Source organism: Nuphar pumila, chromosome 2 (assembly GCF_984573655.1).
Source record: "Nuphar pumila chromosome 2, dmNupPumi1.hap1.1, whole genome shotgun sequence".
Taxonomy (NCBI): Eukaryota; Viridiplantae; Streptophyta; class Magnoliopsida; order Nymphaeales; family Nymphaeaceae; genus Nuphar; species Nuphar pumila.
In genome coordinates this window covers 111,587,629-111,606,450 of record NC_143250.1, presented here as the reverse complement: position 1 = coordinate 111,606,450, position 18,822 = coordinate 111,587,629, and the positions used below count along the sequence as shown (strand labels likewise).

The following is an 18,822-nucleotide window of genomic DNA, read 5'->3' as shown; positions in this document are numbered from 1 at the left end:
CTAAGAATCAACTCTTGGTTCAAAATTTGTTGACTTATAAATGAGATTTTTAAAATTTAAATTTTTGTAATATATTATAAAATCTTATTTATGCATCAAAAATATTTTAACCAAGGGTTGGTTCGTAGGTTAATGTATGTAGGTAGTTTGAATGGTTCGTAACTTCCTTACCTTGGACGCATCCCCTTCTCAAAATAAAAAGAACAGGAATCCGTACTCTTTTAGAATCATAACCAGATCCGGTATCCTGTACTTCGGATCCGGATCCGGATCCGGATCCTGCAGGTACATATCCCACCTTTTTCGTTTACTCCTGTGTGGGCCATGAAACGGATTCGGCAATTACTCCGCAGGGCGTTTTACACGTGGCATGGCACACACTATCTCTGTGGGTCCCACTTGGGTTCACGCCATTGTGGCAGACCAAAGCTGGGCGGGAGCACCAATGAATCACAGTAGTACGGTACCAATATTATACCTACCCATTATCCAAATTTCCAAAACAACACCCACGTAAGTTCTAAAATAAATATGAAAGGATAAGGGTAATTATGTGATAATAAAATGAGGGGCAATCCCCATTGCCCCTGCTTCCAGTATATCCTTCCCAAACAGAATCCGTGATCAGAAACCGTTCCCTTTTTCCACTCATTCAGAAGCAAAAAGGAATCAGAAAAAAGGGGAATCAAGAGAGGACTTGGGAATTCCCTTTTCCACGATGGAGAGCTTCGCCTTCTCCTCCAAGACGCTCTCCCCCTCCCCTTCCCTCTCCCTCCACCGCACCTCCCTAACGTGCAGACGCCCACAGTCTATCCTTCCCCTTCCCTCCCCTCTCCTCCCCTCCCTCTGCAACTCCCTCCGACTCTCCCCTTTCCCCCGACGGAAACTCCAATTCCCGGCGTCGCCGATCCCCCCGCCCGACCGATCTCGGATCTCTGCCTCCGTCGGCGGCTCCGATTCTCCTCCTCCTCCGCCGCCGGAGGTACAGGGCGCGAAGCTTGTGCCGCTCGTGTTCTCGGTGGCGATCGGGCTCGCCGTCCGGTTCGTCGTGCCGAGGCCGGTGGAGGTGTCGCCTCAGGCGTGGCAGCTCCTGGCGATCTTCCTCTCGACAATCTCCGGGCTGATCCTCGGCCCGCTCCCCGTCGGGGCGTGGGCGTTCATCGGCCTCACCGCATCCGTCGCCACCCGGACGCTCCCCTTCTCGGCGGCGTTCGGTGCCTTCACCAGCGAGGTCATCTGGCTCATCGTCATCTCCTTCTTCTTCGCACGCGGCTTCGTGAAGACGGGGCTCGGCGACCGCATCGCCACCTACTTCGTCAAGTGGCTCGGCCGCAGCACGCTCGGGCTGTCGTACGGGCTCACGATCAGCGAGACGCTGATCGCTCCGGCGATGCCGAGCACGACGGCGAGGGCCGGAGGGGTCTTCCTGCCGATCATCAAGTCGCTGTCGCTCTCTGCAGGGAGCGCACCGGGGGATCGGTCCTCGAGGAAATTGGGATCCTATTTGGTCCAATCGCAACTCCAGGTTTTGGTTTTCTCCCTCTTTTCCATCTCTTTTTGGAATCGGAGATTGTATGCTTCGATTGAATGGATGCATTGATGAATTCGAGTTAAATTTCAACAATGACTGCTCTCGAGATTTGCTGGGAGCCGCCCAGCCGATCGATTAAATTTTGAAATTTTGAAATCGAGACGTGAAATGGGGATGGTTGTACTTCTTCTTCATTTAAAATTTGCATACTTAGATCATTTTCTTACTGCTGAGGATGGTCTTGATGGTAACTGAACTAGAAGGTTTAGGATATGAACTGTTAGTGGCATACATGTGCACTATTTTAAGATAAACTCTAACTTCAGGGAAGCATGACATGCCTTGTGAGCAAAAATCTGGGCTGAATGCAATAATTGTTAACTTTCTGGTCCGTAACATGATCTGTAGGCTCATGTCTGTCACATGGGTATGTTTATAGCGTGGGATTGAACTAATTTGCTAATGTTCTCCCAAAAAGGTTCTGAGGATACAGTTTGAGAGGAAATTGAAATATCCGTCTATCATTGGCTTACCTCAAAACAATTAAGCATCCTTTTCCATCACTTGTTCTTCTTAAGATGCTACACTGGGTCTTACCATTTTCATTACACCCTGAAAGGTTGTAAAAATGCTATTTTATTCTCATTTTCCAATTAGTTTCCTTTTTATGTGGATGATCTGCTCAATCTATTTCTAGGTTTGAGGAAAGTCTTGAGCTGTAGTTTATGATAGCACTCAGTTAGATAACCTAAATCAACGAGGAGCCTATCTATGAGGTTCGAGGTAGAGACTATCTGTACGTGATACTAGGCTCTTTATGCTACTGCTTCTTTATGAGATCCCAAGTTTGTGATCTAGAGGTGCTCAGTAAGTTTTAGTGGGTCTTTGAGTCTCTTGCTCAGTTCCTTCTGATGCTAGGATTTGTCCCATTCTCAAGTGGTGGACTTTCGGGATTTTGTGCTAGAAATTTTTTTAGTGGTTTGTATCAAGAGAGTGTGGATTACATAAAGAGACATGGTTATTCCATGTCCAATCATTGTGTGTTGTGGAAAAGATTTGAAAACCATAGTTGTCTATTTTCCTCATTGAGAGTTTGATATCAAAATTTGGATGCCTCTTCTGCACTTTTGTTCTTGTAACAGGTAACCATACATCAATGCACAGAAAACAAAGCTATTTGACAATGCCAGATTGGCCTATTGTTCTGGAGAACATGGCTTTGAAGTAACAATGTTTCTCTTCTTTTCTTATTGGAATAGTGCACCATCTCCAACAGAAGAGAGGAGGCTACTCTTTATTGTGCCTCAACTTTAGAGTCAACAGAAATAACTCACTTTTTTTTTAATAACCTCATTCTCCCAGCGTCTTCCTATTTTTCAGTAAGATTATTTGTTTCTTGCTCCTTTAAAGAAGCATGAAAAGAGTGTAATGCATATTTGGTGAGAGCCTTCCTAGAACATTATCCTTATATAATAACTGTTAAGCAGATTGAACCTGCCTTACATTGGTACCATGAAAGGCATAATACATATTTGATGAAATTCTTCCTTTTCCTGAAAAATGTCATTATTTAGAAAGTGTTAGGTTGCATGGTTGAACATGCCTACATTTTTTGTGAAGGGAGACCCAGAGTTGCCAGTCAAGGAAGCGGGAGTGGGAAGCGATATGGGAAGCGGAAGCAGGAAGCGAGACACTTCTAAAATTTTAGGAAGCGGAAAGCACGAGACGACTTAGAAGCGAACCAGAAATTGTCTCGGAAGCGACCTAGGAAGAGAACCGGAAGCGACCTTGTAAGCGAAGAAGGAAGCATCCTAGGATTCAAGTGAGAAGCGAAAGGGAAACAAATAAGAATCAAAAGGGAAACGAAAATGTAATTATATATTTTTAATTTATCAAAAAATAAGATTTATGTTATCATTAACAAAATAAAACATGAGTATCTAGGACAATAAATAATACATGTTGCAATTATCTAACAAACGCATTATGTTGCAACTTTCAAGCAAAATCATAATTTACATTCCTGTTGCAACCATTTAACAAATGCATGCAAGCATTTAATAAATAATGCATTAAGAAAACTAATAAATTTGATTAAAAAATATACCTTTTTCAACGAAAGAACCAAATGACTTGTTATTTGATGTTGTGAATCTTGTGATATCTGCAACATAGAAAATGAGAAATCAATAAATTCAAAGATTACATAGAGATATGTTTAAATTTTTAAGTGCACAAAACAAATTACACATTTAAGCACTAAAGCACTAAAACAATTAAAACATAATTTAATTTTATGCATTTCAAAGTTGAATTAAAGTATAAACTATAAGTTATAAAGTTCTAAACTTTAAACTTAAAATTAACATAATCCACTACTTCACTTCATCACGCAAGCTTCAAAACAAAAGTACATATCAAACCAACAAAATATTTCAAGATCATGACAAAAAAAAGTAACATAAAAGTTTCTAAGTTTGATTATTTCGACTGCATCATCAAAAGAATAATTAAGAATTCAAGAGTTCATTTCATTGTCAACAATCAATAATTTGTCATCTTTCTCTTTCCCTTTAGGTCAGTAATAAATCGAGAACTTTCTACATCATCACGTCCTTCTAGCTCTTCACGACCATGCCTTTTGTTCCTTCCTTCATTTCCTATAATGAATATGTTAAAAAATTAAAATATTAAAAGACCTTAATCTAAAATATAAAAAATACATATATAGAATAAAGCAAAATAAAAAACATAAGATGCATAACGCTTACCTTGCTTAGGTCTCCTGCTAAAGAAACGATCAGTCCAGCCTTGGGGAATTGATTGTCACTCTTGTATATTTGCACTAGTTCTATTAGGTCTATTGGATTGATTTGTATCCTCTTCAACCTCAATTGTACGTATGATTATCAGAGGCAATGGAGTTTTTGGTTGTGCTTCTTTGGTTTTGGATTTGAAAATAGTGCTTGATTGTTGTGACTTATCATCCAAATCTCTCCAACGCATGTCCTCTAATCTCAAAGTATTTTTTTCTACAATAAAAAGTTTCAGATTGATATCACATTTTTTATTAGGTCCTTTGTAGCGATTGTTTCACCTTTTTATAACAAGAATATAAAATATGAATGCTAACAAATAATCAATGATAGATAAATATTTTATATTATAGCAAAACAATAGTGTAACACTTTAATTATACATGTCAATCAACCGAAGATTCTAATGAATATACACAAAGGTATCAACACGATCTTCATTGAGCCTATTTCTTTTAACATTATGGATATAGCTATAGGTGCTCCACACTCTTTCTGCAGAAGATGTGCTAATAGGTTGAGATAAAACCTTAATGGCTAATGCTCTCAACTCGAGGTGTATCATCACTATAAAAACACTATCATTTAAGGACCGTCATTGTAGGATTCAATGCATATATTCTTGCTGCATTCCGACTAAATCTTTCACTTCTTAATGCAAAAACCATAAGTTATAACCTATAAAGTGTAGAGAGTTCTTCATTTCCAGCAGATATGACTTCAAACGTGAGCATTGCACCATCTAAGATATCATTGTCTTTTTCTGCAGAAAAAAAATGTTTAACTATAACAAGAAAATACAAATAAAATAATTAAATAATTAAACTTTAAACTTTATTAAATACATAGAATAAATTTTTTATCAGGAGAAACTCGTTTGACCCTTCTTGGTGCTGGGATCTTGAGATACTCTGACTCGTAATATTTTAGAGTAAGCATGTGGGCTAGACTATGGAGGGGCACATTCATTCTATCCGATCTATTTAAGACAATCTTATGAATCTTTTCATACAAATCTGGTTGTCTTTCTAGATTGTCTTTGATTTTCCTCAACATGTTGTCTATGCCTTCATACACTTCACCAATTATAAGGTCTTCTTGGTCACAAAATTTGATCATCTTGTAGATGAGTTTTGTAATCATTAGTGCTAAACGAACAAAATCTCAATTTTTTTCATCAAGAACAATTGTTTCTGTTGTAACAACCTGCATTTTCATAGTTTCATCTGCATGATTGCTTCCACTCACTCCATCTATATGATATGATTGTAAGCCTCAAGCTCTCCCTCACATCAAGCAAGCGCTTAAGAATAGTATAATGTGAAACAAACCTTGTTTTTGCAATCTTTATTAGCTCCAATTTTTCATTACTTTTAAATATTGCTAATGCTTTCGAATGATTGGTGATATACTTCACAATTTTTTTACTTTGCAAATATGTCTCTCTCAACCAATAAAACTCATGTGCCAAATCTTTGAAGATCAAATTAAGTGTGTGCACAACACTAGGTTACCAAAAAATATACTTATACGTTTGTTTCAATTCTTCACTAGCTAACTTGTAATTTGCTGCATTGTCTATAATCACTTGCACTATATTAGAAGGCCCAACAATTTTAAATCCAGTATTTAAAAACTCGACAATATTTGCAGTTGATTGTTGCACATTAGAAAAGTCGCTCGCATATAAGAACATCGAGCCAAAATAATTTGATGCAAGTATTGTAACGACCCCAATCCATACCCTTTAAAAATGCGGAATAGTTTTTTTTTTCCAATGCAGAAACCTTCCCAGAGATCCGAGGTCCTCACAGTTCCAATTTCCATTGGATAGTCCAACCACCACAAACAAAGTTGCAATCATCATCCATAACAACAAACTAAAACTCTTTTATTAATGAACCAATAAGAGTCTCATACACAACTCAAAAGTGAAGTAACAACTGCAGAAATTTAAAAGAACTAAAAGAAGCAAAAATAGAACCACTATGTCCCCTGCTGAAACTACAAACGCAAGTATGACTCTCATCCATCCCCAGTAGCCAATCCAGCCTCACTGTTCACCATGTCCTGTGAAAAACCAACAAAGGAGGGTGTCAGAACCGAAATTCTGAGCACAACTACTTTTAAAGAAACCAGGTGAGACAAAGAACATGAGTAATATTTCATGTAATAATTTGAGTGAGTGCAGATATAAAATTTATAATATTCAAATATCCATACCTACCAACATTTACATATGCTCACCAGTTAAAAACATTAAAGCAATACCATATATCAATAACTAAATAACCAAACCTTGCAGTATGATTTCAAGAAGTAAATCATATGCTACCACCAAATTATGTCATGATATAGAGAATGATTCAAACATGCATGATCTAATGCATAGCAGGAAAATGCATGATTATGTGCAATGCATGCTTTCTTCTGTTATCTTTCATTTAAAATCCATCTTTCCATATGCATGCCCTATTAAATGCACGCAGCTTTAAGTTCCTCTTTTTAATTACCGTTGCCCGCGGATACACCAAACGTGTACAATTGCCGAGGTCTAGTAGGTTCCCAGGGTAGCTTAACATACAATTTGTATTTTATTACTGGGTTCCAACTTAGCCCTCGACCGAATCACCTTCGGAACATTAAACCTCCACATTTAATGTCGGGGACACAAGGGACACCCCACGCCCACATGTGCCACTTCCTTGGTACCATAACAACAGTTGTGTCAAACACACCACTCCCGGGTAAAGTGGCGGACTCTCCCTAAAACCGTGGCCAGGAGAAAGAACCTCAATATCGGGTTCAGGGGACAAAATTACAGCACACGGAGTTTTTGTATCCTCACAGTCTCCCCAAGACCGAATATCTAAGATTCTCATACTCCAGATGAGATATCCCAGAATGTATATTACACTGTTTTATCCCTTATATTTTTATTTAAGTTAATTCTTTAAGTTTGCAACACCATATGCAAAAGTAAAGTGAAAACCCGCATCCTCCATTGTGGGGACCCTTACGGGACTCCAACCCGTATAACAACTAGAACAGTGTAGTAATGTGTCAAACCATCTTATGTGGTTCAAATGATGCAGTTAAAAAACATATGTGAAAGGAAACCAACCCACCGATGATGGTCCATTTAGGCCATCGATGCACCGAATGCAAAAATCATAACAAATTGCAATGTATGCAATAATACCAACATAATTCCAAATGCACATTCATTCATACCGTTTTAACAATGTGCATGAGCTTTCGCAGTCATATGCATGTGTAACCATTCATGTGTAAGTGCTTTCATGTAATCACTTAACACACATGCATTCATCCATAGTTTCATAAGTATATGAGAATATTTATGCATGATTATACATGCCAATAGACTTCGATCCCATATATGCACATGCACTTGAAACCAAATCATACATGCATGATAATTAAACATGTCCCATAATGTAGATACATGAAACCTTTCATTCATAGCATGAGTTATCACCCACACACATGAACATAAACCGGATCTATAAATTGACATATCGGGGTTGCACACATTCATATCATGTATGCACCTGTGCCAAAACCCAAAGTTTCTCAACATAAAACAAATTTTGTCTGTCTCAACCAGACAAACCATGCTGCCACACAGTTCTGATTAAGTACATATATTATCGTGATCAAGAATACTGCAGTCAAATGAAAACTGTAAAAGAAACACTGTACAAGAAACACTGTAAAAGAAACACTGTCGAGAAACACTGTACATATATTATCAACCTTCATGCACTCGTGAATCAAATCTCTTTAAGAGAATCGTGATTACCCCAAAAATCGACAGATCAAACACCAAATTAGGCTAATCAGATGCTTCTATACTGATTTCCTAAATTAATGCATGCCGAACCCAAAAATCTATGTAGATCACGCATTTAGAATCAAGAATTTGCATTTACAAGTTAAACCCTTAATTTCCGTCCGAGTTAGAGCTTCCTCTGTAACCCCAGGGTTCGTGATGGCCTTCGGTTCCCCTTCTTGCATAAAAACAAGAGACCCCCAAATCGTACATCTAGGGTTTAACAAAATTTTCTTCCCCCCCCCCTTTTTTCTTTCTTTCTTTAATTTTGAAAATAGGGAATACCTCCATCGACGGCCTTCCCTGGATGCTCCCCTCAAACCCCTCACACGAGATCGAACCCATGTTCGATCCCTCACCCAATTCGTTAGAAGCACCGTACCTTATTGAAGAATTTTCCAGCGATCTTTTCGGCGATCGAAGGCTGCTGTGGCGGAAGTATCGAGCTGGCTGGAGTCGCCCTTCCCTGCTGCCGTGACAGGGAGTGTGACTGTTGTTTGCCGCGGCCCTCGGTGGTTGTTGGTGGCCAAAGCTCGCCGGAGACAAGACCCTCCTTCCGGCGTGCGCACACTGAGAGAGAGAGAGAGAGAGAGAGAGAGAGAGAGAGAGAGAGAGAGAGAGAGAGAGAACCCCCTCTCCACTCCCCCTTTATCGGCCCCAAGCCCCCCTTTCTTGCCGAGGGGCGCGGGGTCGGTTACGCTCTGCGCAACCCCCCCCTTCGCCCCCTTTCTGTTTTCGGCTCCTGAACTATCGGGCAACCCTTATCGGGTTGCCCCTTTCTTTTAAAAGGGCTGCTACAGGGCGCGGCTCGGGTTCGGACCCGAGACCCGTAACCCGACCCCAACCGATATGGATCCACAAGTTGGATCCAACTGTGGATCCTCAGATTAAAATAAATAAATAAATTTTATAATTAAAATTTTATCTATTTATTATTATTAATGTTATTAAATCATGTTTGATATTATGTATTCCTAATTACCCCTTTATGGGTCCTAGATCCGAAATGTGGATCTAGGCCCAATTTGCATATTTTAAAATATTTTGTAACAAAAATTTTCGGGTTTTACAAGTATATTTATCAAGTGTTTGTTCTTTATATTTGTCCAACTGTCTGAGACAATGGAAACTCTTAACTCAAACTTTTTTTGAAATTCACTTAATTTCCTGTAAACACACTCTTTTTCATTGTCAAGCAACGTTGTTCGAGCTTTTTCATATGATAGGGGTTTATATCTAGGTACTTTACTTACTGTAGATATCATCTCTTCTCAATACGGTGATCGAAGCACATTGAAAGGTATGCCATTTGAAAAAAAAAACTGATAATTTTATGATCTACATCGTCTCTTTCTATCTTTTTAAATGTATCACTAATATCAACCGTGTTTCGGCTTTCACTAGAGGCAAAAGAAGATGTAGTTATACTACTAGGTTTCAGTTTATTAATTCTTGATCTCTTCAACTCAAATGCACTTGATGAAACTTTCACTTGTCGAACTTGTTCTTAATTTTTCTTTTCAATTCTGCATTTTTTGCAACTGTAGGACAAAAGGCAATCCCAACACTTTGTCCCGTTGGAACTCCCATGAGATGTGCAAAAACTCGAATATATGACTCATGATAAATATTTTTGCAGTACCTGCACGTAAAAACCTGAGTTCCACCTTGCTTTCCTTGCCCAATCTTCTTTTGTTTCAATATATTGCGCCATAGCACTGTTGTTTTATGCATGCTAGGTAGTTCTACTTCTGGGTCATCTTCATCATAGTACTCATCTAAGTCATATTTTTCTTCATCTTCCTCATCAAAACAATTTTCTTTTCTTTCCTCAAACTGATATTGATAATCAGACCCTTTACCCTTTCTCCTTTACCCTTTCTGGCATTGTCATTCTCAATAACACTAAATGATTCATGCTCCAAATTGCAAAAAGAATCATCATCGTCATCATAATTGTCGAGATCATAGTTTGTGACGATCATTAGTGAAGCAAAAAACAAGCAAATATAATTGCATCATAAAAGTATATGCATCAGTCTAAAATACTTTAAAAAAGTTATTATTAACAACAAAGGATGGACAATGAAGAACACAAATCATTACTCTCATAATTTACCAAATACTAAAACAAAACAATAAGCTTCATTCAAGGAGGTGAAAGATCTATGATTCTATATGCTATGAAGCAGACAAAATTAAAAAGAAAAAGAAAAAAAGAAATAAAGTTCTTTCAAAAGTTTGCATTTATGAAAAAATGTTAAAGAAAAACAACATAACAATGAAGAAAGACAAAATTCATATTGGCCGACTATTTCTAGCAATAATGGTATTTATTTAAAATTTTAAACAACTAGCTACAGCATACTATCTATTAAATTATGTATATTAAAAAAAATATATATATATACATATACTTATATATATATACATACGTATATATATAAGTATGTATATACATATATGTATATATATATATATATATATACATATTTCTTTTTTTTGTTTTCTTATTCTCCAAATACCTGATAGGGGTATTTTGGTAAATCCCCATGTACTCCTTCCCCTTTTCCTTTTCTCTCCTTTTTTACTTTTTCTTTTTTGTTTTGCATATTGTAAGACTACAAGAGGCCCCACTCATCTTGTCGTTGGGGCCCCAACGGTCATATTTATGACCGTTGGGGCTCCCAACGACTAGATGGGAGCCCCCTTGTGGTCCCTCCTCTATAAATAGAGGAGGCTTTCTCTTGTATTGGTAAGGGTTTTTTACCCTCTTCTTTCTTTCTTTAATAATATCCAACTTATGACTTTTAGTCATTTTTCCCTTTAGTGGGTTTTTGTCTACACTTTTAGTGTTTGTGTTCTTGGCTCTTGAGATCACTCTTCAAGAGTGGTTTGCTTTATTGGTGCTTCCGCCCTTTTTCATTACACTATCAGTATCAACTATTGTCATCCGTTTGCTGAATTTTGGCTTTTTGGTTGTTAGGCTTCCAATTCATTTATTGTGCTGCTTATATGATATGAAGATTATGTGTTGTATCCACTAGAGATGCACATTGGATATGATATGCCCGGGCTCAGGTTGGAGTCAGCTCGTTTAAGGTTGCCCCACTCTTCTGATAGAGTAAATGAGCCAAGCCTGAGTGTACCTAGGCTCGGTATATCAAAGAATTCATGCTTAATAGGGATGATGAGTTCAATCAAGCCCAATTAGCGAATTTAAGCTCATAAATGTACTAGAGAGAATTGTTCTCTTGCATAAATGACAAAAAACTAACTCCTAACCTAATGGGTAGGACACTTATCCAAGAGGTGGCAGGTTCGAACCTTGCCCTCTATGTAGCATATTTGACCTTTTTTTTCAAAGTTAAGTAGCTTGAGCCAAGCCAAGCTCAAAAACTCATTTTCCTAATGAGCCGAACTCATCAAGCCCAGGCCCAGCTTGAATTCGGCCCATGTGTAGCCTTAGTATCCAATCTGCTACTATTTCTCATGATCTGGTAACATGCCTCACGCCTCTATGCAATAGCAAGATCATATAATTGTCCCTACCACTACATTCGCTTTATGGATTCAACATCATATCAAAGTGCCAGCCCGCCAAATGTTTTTCTCCCCAGCTTATAGAAAGATATCTGATTCTACAAGATTTATAAGATTAGCACATAAAATCACACGGTAGAAAAGGATGAAAAACATGAGATCCTCAGTATACACAGAATATTCAAAATGGGACTTGCAATAATCAAAATGGAAAAAATAAAAACCTCGGTATACAAAGAATATTGAGAATTTTTAATGGGACAGAATATTCAGAATAATCAAAACCTTGGTATACAATATACACTATACACACATGCAAATAATCCCAGACCTCACGGATGCAACTCATACTGCTTAAAATGGGAAAAAGTTACAACAATGGATAACCATTGGTCCAGGCATACATTGGGGTCAAAAATGGGCTTCAGGCTTAATTTCAGATTGCCAAATAACCTAACTCGGCTGGGCCAAGAGGGTATTCCGTGGGAGAGAGCGTGAGTCATGAGATGGAGAGATAGAGAGAGTGAGAAGAGAGTAACGTACCTCAAGATCCTCATCGCCAGTAGGTGGAGATCGTCGGAGGTCACCGGACGTCGGTGAACGTCGTCGGATGTTTTGGAGGTCGCCGATCGGTGGACAAATCTTGAGAGAGAGGGGAGGAAGTCGGATGAAGCCTGAAAAAGAAAACCCTAAAGCCCCTTTCGACTTTTGTTTTTTCATGAGTTTTTCAAAATCTCCATTTTTCCCTTATTAAGGAAACTTTTTCTTTTAATTTTTTTAGTAAAAAAGGTTAACAAAAGGGCAAACTTGTCCATCGATTTTATTTTATTTTATTTTTAATTAAGTAAATTGCCCCCTTTAAAGGGAAACATGTACCCCCTTTAAAGGGATACACATTTCCCTTTAAAGAGAAATATGCTTCCTAATTTAATCGTGCGCTTCCCCGTGCATTTTGAAAGCGCCGTGTTTCGCGCTTCCGAAGTGTGCTTCTCTTAATGTATAGGCGCTTCCGGCAACTCTGAGGAGACCATCTTGTTTTACTTAACTAAGGTGATTTCTGTTCTTTATCATGAATTCAAATTGCTTGGCATCATTTTATTTTCCTTGGAGTTGTGGATTTTACTTTATCTTTTTCTTTTCTTGTCTTGGAGATTGATTGCATCCCTTTGTCAAGATTTAACAAGAAACGTTCAACTTTTATTCTTTTCATAGTTTAAATTTGGTCTTATTATTACATTAACTCATGTGGGCCTTATTATTATATTAATTCATGTGTTTTTTCTCTAAAATGTCCATGATATGCAATGCTTGATGAATATAACGGGTGGTATTCTTCCATCGTGAAAATGTCACCAGGAAAAGGAACTTAAACTGCTGAAAAAAAATTGTATGAACTTGATAAATATATGTATATTGAAAATATTGCAATTTTGTCACTAGTTTTTGCTAAAATCCATAGTAATCTGGTTCATGAATTTCTTTTCATATTTACACCAAGTTATTATGATGTTATCATTGTGAACTACCATGATGTTTCCTTGCTCAAAAAATTGATAAGCGTAGTGGAATATCAAGCCTGCTTTTGGTGTTCTCCCATGTGATCATGTGAATATCAAAGATCTTATTGCAGTACTTTATGGCTTTATTTTGTCTCATTCTGGTACTTGATTGATGATCCAATTATTTATGCTTAGATGTGTCTCAAAATACTGACATTGAACTGCAATAGTTGAAAAGTTTGCATCTGCAACACCCTTAAGTCATCCAGACCCCAAGTTGTCGATATCCTTTTCTGGTTGGACTAGTTGATATATCTAGGCACTTGAACATGCTACGCTCCTATTACCATTTTATATCTTTCTTTTCTTTTGCTTTATTTTATTTAAGAGAAAAAGAATAACAGAACTGCATGGAGCTTCAAGTTAATGCAGATTGAGCACATGCCAAGTTGAGTGTGATTTTTTAAGGAAAAGTTGAGTGTGAATTGTTTCTTAAAAAGTACTTAGTTTCATTGCTTTTGGTAAAGTGACTGTTTGGGAGGAAGGTTCATGATGCCAAATGGCATTTATGGAATTCCATAGCTGATATTTTATTAGAGGTTCAGTTTCTCCTTAGTCTTTTAATCTTTCTTGTCATGTACAACCTTTATGCTTATTAATGTGGTACTCATTTGATTGCTCGACACTTGTTTGTGCTTTATAGTCTTCTGCAAATTCAAGTGCTCTCTTCTTAACTGCTGCGGCACAAAACCTACTATGTTTGAGATTGGCTGAAGAACTTGGTGTTAAAATTGCCAGTCCATGGGTTTCCTGGTTTAAAGCTGCAAGTTTACCTGCAATTGTGTGTCTCCTGGCTACTCCTTATTTGCTTTACAAAATCTTCCCACCTGAAATCAAAGACACTCCGGATGCACCTGCTCTAGCAGAAAAGAAGCTGAAGGAGATGGGACCTGTTACAAGAAATGAATGGGTGATGGTTGGCACAATGGTCGTTGCAGTCACACTGTGGATATTTGGGTAAGTACACTTTTCTTAATCAGCTTATGCTGTGGATGCCTGGTGCTGGAGATGTATTAATATGCTTTATATATTTCTATTATATTCTTATTTATTGTTCATGAATATTGCTGAAATAGCAAATGACAAGCTTAGTCTTCTTTCATTTATTACATTTGATAAAGCGTTTTAGTAAGTTAACCTTCATGATGGTCTAGTTCTGACTAATTAATGCTTTATCACTGGTATCTTGATGATCAATACATCAGTGAGACAATGACCATATGTCCAATTATTTTCATATTGATTTCTGTTCCTTCACCTTTTCGAAAAATATTATGTCCCTTGCAACACAAGGCTGGCAAGACATTATGAGCTTGTTACTGCATATTCAAGTTTTACCAACCAAACACTGCTGCTCCCCATCCCTTCTTTTCCTTTTGAGGTGGGTTCAAGTTATGCCTGTAAGCATAGAATATTTCTGCTTCATAAATTATTCAAGAAAAATGTAATGGAATATGGACTTTTTTGTGATCATAACTTCAAAACTTCTGAAGCAAATCAGATGTTTCACACTTTTTGCTGGCATTTCATTCTAGCATATGACATCTCTTATTTGCAAATCAGGGAAGAGGAAGAAATCTCGGTTGCATGAGGTGTTCCTTCATATAGTCTTTCTTTATTAGTAAATGTTTCTTTATGTGCCACAATGAATTTTATTATGTTATGTTGCTTGTTCTTCTGGTCATTATATAATTGATGAACATAGTTAAGGGTGAGCACTGGGCAGGGCTTGGGATGCCATTTTGGACCTCAGCCCGGTCAGTCAGCCTTGCAGCTCTCCTTTAAAAGAGCAGATGGTTTGCCTTCCTGGGCTGTGGTTTTAACCCTTGGCCCGGCCTTAGGCCTAGGCTGGACTTGACAAGGCCTAACCTGTCAATAGGCTGGTCAGCCCATCCAATAAACCAGGCAGGGCCAGCCTGTTACCCAGCCCTATGGACTTAGACAAACAACAACCATACCTTCATCATAGAAAATAAAAAGAAAGAAAAAAGAAATGAACAGGTTCTTGGACTTTTTGGAGAGCCAACTTGAAATCCTTTAGATATTTTCATCCATAATCTGCAACCTCATGCTTTATCTGTCTCATTTCACTTTGTGGTATATCTGGAAGAATAGTCCAAAATTTGGACGATGCCTTCTTATGGGTGTCTAACAACATTTTTTATTATGTCTCATGGGGTCATCTCCAAATCTATGGTCTAGCTCTCACCCTGAACAATTTATAATACATAAAGTACAACCACCCATAAACTGTAAAGGGGACCAATCTTGTTTTCTGTGTTTGGGTGAAAATTGTTAAAATGTACACTCAAAATCAATATTGTAAGTATAAATATATATACTTATATACATAGAAATACGTATACATATTTTATATGTATACGTATCTCTATATATAAGTATATATATTTATACATTTTAATCTTTTTTACCCGAAAGGGTATTTTTGTCATTTTACATTTTGCGCATATTCCATTTGGAATATGCTGTAATTTTTCCATTATTTTTGTAATTCTTTTAATTTTTATTTTTTTCTTTTTTGCACTCTCAAAAAGTGCATTGGGGGTCTCCCCAATAGAGTCGTTGGGGAGCCCCCAACGGTCACAATTGTGACCGTTGGGAGCTCCCCAACGACTCCTTTGGGGAGCCCCCTCTTGCCTCCTTCCTTCTTGTATAAATAGGGGTGTTCCCCCTTTGTATTTTCTCAAGCTTGAGAGTCTCAAGCATTTGCTTTTATATATTGAAATACATGCATTATTGCATGTTTATTATTTATACACTTTTTGTGTATTTTGTTCAAGTGTTGTGAGAGTGCTTTCGTGCACTTCTTTTATAAGGTTTTTATGCTTGTTTATGTATTGTCTCTTCGTAGACAATTTCACATGGTATCAGAGCTCGGTTGTTTATTGGAGATCGTGAGATCCGCCTTTGTTCGAGTGCCTCGAAAACCGTGCCTTCGGATTTTTTGAGATTGAAGTGGTGGATCTTGCTTCTCAAATATTTTAGAAGGATCTTGTGCTAAGAAGAAGTGGAAACATCGTATTGGTACGCCTTTTTTCTTCTTCTCTCTACGTCTTAATGGGTGAGAAAGAGTCTCACTTTGCCCTTGGCTTCAAGTTGAATGGGTCCAACTATCATATTTGGGCCGGGAATATGGAGGCCCACATAAAAGGAAAAGGATTGTGGGGTTATGTGCAAGGAACAATTCCGGAACCGGAACCCAAGATAACCATAATGGACGGAAGTGAAATCAAGATTCTTGAGGGAGAGGAAAGGATCAAAGCTCTTGAAGAATATTCAAAGAAACACGACGAATGGGAAATGAAGAATTTCAAGATTCTTTCTTGGTTCTTCGCATCCGTCGAAACAAAGATTAATGCCAACATTATCAAATTCAAAAAGGCATCGGAAGCTTGGCATTATCTCGAGAAGATGTATACATCAAGAGACCTATCTCATAAGTATTACCTTCAAAAGAAGGCCCTCTCCCTTACTCAAGGTGAAATGTCTATTAGGGAATATTTTGCCGATCTTTCCTCTATTTGGGATGAGCTCTCTATGCTTGAACCAAAATGGAGTGGAGAGGCAATTGAACTCCGCCACAAGCAACTTGAAGAAGATCGTTTCTTCAATTTTTTGAATGGGTTGAGACCGGAATTTGAGCAAATAAGGTCATCACTTCTATCCTCATTTACTCCTCCCTCTCTTGAAGATGTTCTCACCAAATTAAGTGGTGAGGAGACTCGTATGAATTTATGTAAACAAGGACCAAGTGTTCTTATGGTTCCTTGTAATTATGAAGAAAATAATGAGGTTAATGCCGTATCAAGACCCGGAAATAATGTAAAGACCTATCGTCCTCCTCACTTTAAATTCCAAAATCAAGGAGGAGATGGTGGACAAAGAGGGAAGCGGGACTATAGCAAGACTATATGTCACTTTTGTAAAGAATCGGGGCATATCAAGCCGGTATGTCCCAAATGGAAGAAGCTCCTTGCTATGGCCACCACCGGCGCACCACAAAAGGAAGAGGCATCATCAAGTGGGTCACTCTCGTTGAACCAAATAATGGAAGCCCTTCAACCTCTTCTCAAGGGAGCTACATCCGGTGCCGCCGTGTCTACTTCTTCCATTCCAGGTAAAGTCCCTTGGCTTTTGGACTCAGGTGCATCCTTTCATATGTCCCCAAACATGTTTTCACTTTCCGATTATTCAAAAAATGCTTCTCCATCCTTTGTTTCCACTGCGGATGGAACTTCTCTTGAAATTAAAGGAATAGGTAATTTTGAAACTCAAGACTTTTTTATTCCAAAAATTAGATTTATACCTAAACTTAATTTAAATCTTCTTTCTGTTTCTCAACTCTCGGATCATGGTTGTGATATTAAATTTTCATGTGATAAATGTTTAATACAGGATCGCCTGTCCGGGAAATTGATTGGGGAAGGCTTTAGAAAAGGCGATTTATACTACATGGAATCTTTTCGAGTTCCAAAATCTTTTTGTAATGTTGCCCGAAACAAAGATATAAACATGTGGCACAAAAGACTTGGTCATCCTAATATCACCAAGTTGTCTTACTTACATTTTGCAAAAGACCTATGTAAAAGTTCCTTTTCTTGTAATGACTGTATTCTCGGAAAAATGAAAAGTTTACCTTTTGAGCAAAGAACTATGTTCTCATCAAAACCCTTTGAAATTGTTCATTCCGATGTTTGGGGACCGACACCTGTTGTCTCAAAAGGAGGTTTTTCTTATTATGTTATTTTTGTGGATGATTTCTCTAGATATTCATGGATCTTTTTTCTTAAATTCAAACATGAAGTCTTTTCATGCTTTAGAACTTTCCATTCGATGATCAAGAATCAATTTAATAGTAACATAAAGATTTTTAGAAGTGATTCTGGAGGAGAATATCTCTCCAACCAATTTAAAATATATCTTGAAGATCAAGGAATCATTCACCAAAGATCTTGTCCTAAAACCCCCCAACAGAATGGGTTGGCTGAAAGAAAACATAGACATATTATTGAGACCACTAGAACCCTTCTTATTTCCCAAAACATACCAAAAAATTTTTGGGCTGAAGCTGCTCTTGCTTCTGTTTATCTGATAAATCGTTTGCCTTCTAGATTATTAGGAAAAATATCCCCTTTTGAGATTTTATATAAACTTGAACCAGATTATAATAGATTACGAGTCTTCGGGTGTAAGTGTTTCATACTTACGGATAAGAATGCCAAACTCTCTCCCAAGGCTATCCCCTGCGCTTTTCTTGGCTATTCTGAAACTCAAAAGGGATTTCGGTGTTATGATCTTCGAGAAGATAAGTTATATGTCTCTAGAAATGTAACTTTTTTGGAAAATGAAAGTGGATTTGAAAAAAATGTTTTGCAACAAGAAAATTTTGATTATTCCTTCCTTTTTGACTTATTGTCTAGTAATGATGATGTATCTAGTGATGATGATGTATCATCAAACCATGATGAGGACATTGAGGGTAATGTCGAAGAGCATAAC

At 37.7% G+C, this 18,822-nt stretch overlaps 1 protein-coding gene across 1 annotated transcript in view; it reads left to right on the top strand.

The window, feature by feature from the left end:
• Window positions 1-633: 633 nt before the first annotated feature.
• The window catches only part of DIT2.1 (dicarboxylate transport 2.1), a 33,877-nt gene continuing 15,688 nt past the window's right edge, over window positions 634-18,822 (top strand). The window contains exons 1-2 of the mRNA XM_089998135.1: window positions 634-1,525; window positions 13,946-14,259. Of these exons, the coding sequence (XP_089854261.1) occupies window positions 719-1,525; window positions 13,946-14,259 (1,121 nt within the window). The 5' untranslated portion in view covers window positions 634-718. The remainder of the gene's footprint in view (window positions 1,526-13,945; window positions 14,260-18,822) is intronic.